The 3805-nt window shown below is 55.5% G+C and overlaps 1 protein-coding gene across 1 annotated transcript; it reads left to right on the top strand.

Annotated features, from left to right (window-relative positions):
* Nucleotides 1–490: 490 nt before the first annotated feature.
* Nucleotides 491–3503, top strand: CHRAC1 (chromatin accessibility complex subunit 1). Its single transcript, XM_081816629.1, has 3 exons — nt 491–721; nt 2394–2520; nt 3181–3503. Exons 1-3 carry the CDS (start codon nt 575–577, stop codon nt 3300–3302), a joined length of 396 nt encoding a protein of 131 aa, XP_081672755.1. The 5' UTR covers nt 491–574; the 3' UTR covers nt 3303–3503.
* Nucleotides 3504–3805: the final 302 nt, after the last annotated feature.

Here is a 3805-nt window from a genome sequence, read left to right on the forward strand (position 1 = left end):
TCCCACTTTTCTTAGAATAAAAGTCAGCGGGGCTTAGGCCACGACTCCCTCTGTCCTCCTGCAGCACACGGGGTTCCACGGAGCGTCCAGCCTTGGGGCCTGTGCCGATGTGGTTCCCTCCCGCGGGACAGCGCTTCCTCGGTGCCTTCCGTCCCACCACTCTGGCTAAGACAGTATTCCGTCTCCCCGATCTCTGAGCACCCCTTGCGCACGCTTCCTGCCACCGGCAGGGCCCTCCCTGCACGCGGGCCGGCTTCCTCCCGCTCCGCTCCGGAGCGCGAGCTCCAAGAGCGTGCCGCGCGCCGCCGCGTCCCCGCTCCCGCACGGTGCAGGCACCCGGCGGGAAGCCCCGCTCGCGGCCCTCGGCAGCACCGCCCCGCCGGCCGCCCCGCGGCGCGCGGCATCTCGGGGCTTGTAGTCCGGCGCCGGAAGGGCGGCCGCCCGCCATCGCGGCCGCGCCTCCCCGACACTACAACTCCCACGGGGCAGCGGGACACCGCTCCCGCACCCTCCAGGCCGGCAGGCCGCCTGCCTCGCGGCGGGTCCGGCTGCCGCCGCGGGGCGGGGCGCGAAGATGGCGGACGCGGTCGCGGGCAGAGACAAGTGCGGGGAGCCGCGGCTCGTGTCGCTGCCCCTGTCCCGCATCCGGGTCATCATGAAGAGCTCCCCCGAGGTGTCCAGCATCAACCAGGAGGCGTTGGTGCTCACGGCCAAGGCCACGGTGAGGGGGGCCGCGCGGGGAGGACGGAGGGACAGGGGACCGCCCGCCCGCAACCGTCGCGCCCTGCCCCGGCGCCGGTGCCCCCCTCGGCTCGCGCGCCGCCGCCTCCCCCTCGCGGGCTCGCGCTGCGCGCGCCCGCCACGACTTGCCCGGTCCCTTCCCTCGCTGCGCGCGCCCTCCGCCCCGCCCGCCTCGCCGCTCCCGTCCTCCCTCGCGCGCCTTTTGCCCACCCACTCGTCTTTCCTCGCTGCGCCGCGCGCGCCCCGCGTCCTCCCCTGCGCGCCTTCCGCCCCCGCTCGCCGGACGCCGCTCCCGCCCTCCCCCGCGCGCCCTCCGCCCCGCCCACCGCGCCGCTCCCGTCTGCCTTCGCGCGCCTTTCGCCGACTTGTCTCTCCTTGTTGCTCCGCGCTAGCCCCGCGCAGCTCCCGTCCTCCATTGCGCGCCCTCCGTCCCGCCCGCCGCGCCGTTCCCGCCCTCCCTCGCGTGAGGCCCAGCTGGCGGCGCGGGCTGACGCCGGGCTCCTGCCGCGTCTCCTCCACGCGCGTCACCGAACCCTGGGCCGCAGAGCCTTCCTTTCCTCGCTTCCGACTTGTTTCCAGCGGCTCAGGGTTCCGTGAGAGCGCTTCGGGAGGTACCGCCCGACCCCGCCTCTCCCGCAGCCGGGCGGTGCATGCTCCGGCTAGAAGCGACGTTAGTCGTACGGCCCGGGGTACCTGCGCCCTCTGAGGTGCGCAGTACAGGGCTGGCCGGTTTGATTCGGTCGTGGTGGTGGGAGGCCAGAACACCTCCGGGCCGTGTTTAAGCTGCAGTCGTAACCGCCTAAACTGCCCTTGGACTCTGCCCCCCACCGCTGGGGTTTCAGTGCAGTGTCCCTGCGGTAGGGTGGACCCGGGGTCTGGCCTGTTTCATCCCAGAGCCATGTTATTTTATTTTTATTTTTTATTACATTAAGGGTACAATTTAGTGATTCATCAGTTGCATATAACACCCAGTAGTCCTTAAGTCAGGTGCCCTCCTTAATGCCCATCACCTGTGTATCTTAGCGCCCCATACAGCATGTGGTCTTGGGATATTCAGGTTTCCTTGTGCACGTTCATTCTCCGAGGATAAGGACGTAAGGCACAGGCAGGCATTTTCATTCCCTACTAACCAAACTAGAGGGAGTTCAAGTTAAAAACAGTGAGGGAGAGGCACAGTTCAGGTTGTTGCTTTAGGTAAGGTGTTTGGGCAAAATGGAAAGCGTGGTCAGTTTTCGGCTTCAGGTTGTTGACTATTGTAGGCAACCGCCTTAGACACCATGTATTTAAATAGAAGGTTGAAAATGTGTTCCTGAGTCAAGTAGAATTTTTGAATGGTCTTTTACTCCTTAAAAAAAACCCCAAAGCCTGTAGTTTTTAAACATTTATAATCCATTGTTGAATTACTTTTAAATATCTTCCCTAAGGTAGAAATCTAAAATAACTTTAGGGAAATGCCTGCTTCCCTGCCAACTTTGATAGAGCCTTGCTTTCTTTTTAACCTATTTCTCCTTTCCCCACTGATTTCCTGTAATTTGAGAAACCACAATAATCTGCAGTCAAGTCATCTAAACCTAACGTAATTTTAAAAACTTTAAGTTCTGGGGTAAGTTTTCAAAGCATACCTTTCATTTTACTTTTTCATTTTGTTTTAGGAACTCTTTGTTCAATATCTAGCCACCTATTCCTACAGACATGGCAGTGGAAAAGAAAAAAAAGCACTCACTTACAGTGATTTATCAAATACTGCAGAGGAATCGGAAACTTTTCAGTTTCTTGCAGGTACTCAGCCTTTGAAACATTCTGGTTAAAACGGGCATGGTAATTTACAGCTTTTTCCCCCTGCTTTCACTGAAATAGACTTTTTTTTTTTTGCTCCTTTCTCTGGGTGCATGACCTGGCACAGGAAGACATTTTTAGTTTTGCCAGAGTATGTTTGTAGTGTGGTTCACCTAGAATGATCATGAACTCAACAACCTGCACAAGGATGTTTGGCTGGCTGGCTGGTTGGGTGAGCCTGGCAAACCCACCCCCTAGACTCCTTATCACTGATGGGAAAACTCTGGCCTGGTCTGCTTGGCCCCAGAAACAGAAATTAATAGTTGTTGTGGACAAGCTGTGTGGGCCACAGCTAAACAGAGCTTAAATCTGTCCCCGGAGCCAGCCGGCTTGTCTCGGGTAGGTTGAGCAGACTTGCTCAGTCAACACCAGCACAAACAGGAGCACATGATTTGTAGTCCGTGGAGTGGAAACAGGTCTTTAGCATCAGTCAGGAGGTAGTGCTGGTTTCCTGCTGTTTCACCCAGAAGTGTAGTCAGAATTTTGTCTTGTTTTGGAACCTATTAAAGAGTTCAAAGCAGGAACTAGCATATTTTGAAATTTGCATTGCTGTGTTCATGGTCTGCCAAAACCAATTGCTGATGTTAGCTTTATATTTTTAAGATATATTACCAAAGAAGATTTTAGCTAGTAAATACCTGAAAATGCTTAAAGAGAAGAGGGACGAGGACGAGGAGGAGAATGACAGCGATGATGGGAGTGCTGGGGACGAAGCAGAATCCTAGACCAAACAGGAAGTGCCTTAGAAATCAGCCTGCTGAGGACCCTCCTGGATTAGCAGCATTGCTTGGAAGTAAGCACAACACTGTGTGACTTCAGACTCCTCACTTTTCAGAGATTCAAGTGCATTGGATTCCTTCCTAGCTAAGATAGAGCACCTGATGTGCCCACACCATAGATGGCCAGAAGGAAAGTGACCCAGACAGCAGCCTCTCTCTGAGTGGCCCACGTTGCAGTTCCGGGGGGACACGGGGGCACCAAGAGAACTGCCTGTACACTCAGGCCCTGACTGTTGATCTGCAGCTGTAAGCTGTAGAGATGGACAATTTTGCTTCACTTTTTAATTTACAGATAGATTTTGAAGAGCTTCTAAAGAACAGTTGTGTAAATTCATAGATGTATATTTGGAAATTAGTTCTTGTAAACAACTAGATGTAGTTTGAGCTAAATATATAGTTTGTGGGTAGTATGTTACATGTGAAAATTTGACGATTTGTCCAAGTACTGC

This window comes from Leptonychotes weddellii, chromosome 4, assembly GCF_054177405.1.
Source record: "Leptonychotes weddellii isolate Sample4059 chromosome 4, ASM5417740v2, whole genome shotgun sequence".
Classification (NCBI taxonomy): domain Eukaryota; kingdom Metazoa; phylum Chordata; class Mammalia; order Carnivora; family Phocidae; genus Leptonychotes; species Leptonychotes weddellii.

Bases quoted from the DNA above. Each gene is read 5' to 3' on its own strand.
- CHRAC1 (XM_081816629.1), top strand. From the start codon at position 575: ATGGCGGACGCGGTCGCGGGCAGAGACAAGTGCGGGGAGCCGCGGCTC. The intron at 722-2,393 runs GTGAGGGGGGCC...ATTTTGTTTTAG, and splicing joins TGCTCACGGCCAAGGCCACG to GAACTCTTTGTTCAATATCT. The intron at 2,521-3,180 runs GTACTCAGCCTT...TATATTTTTAAG, and splicing joins AACTTTTCAGTTTCTTGCAG to ATATATTACCAAAGAAGATT.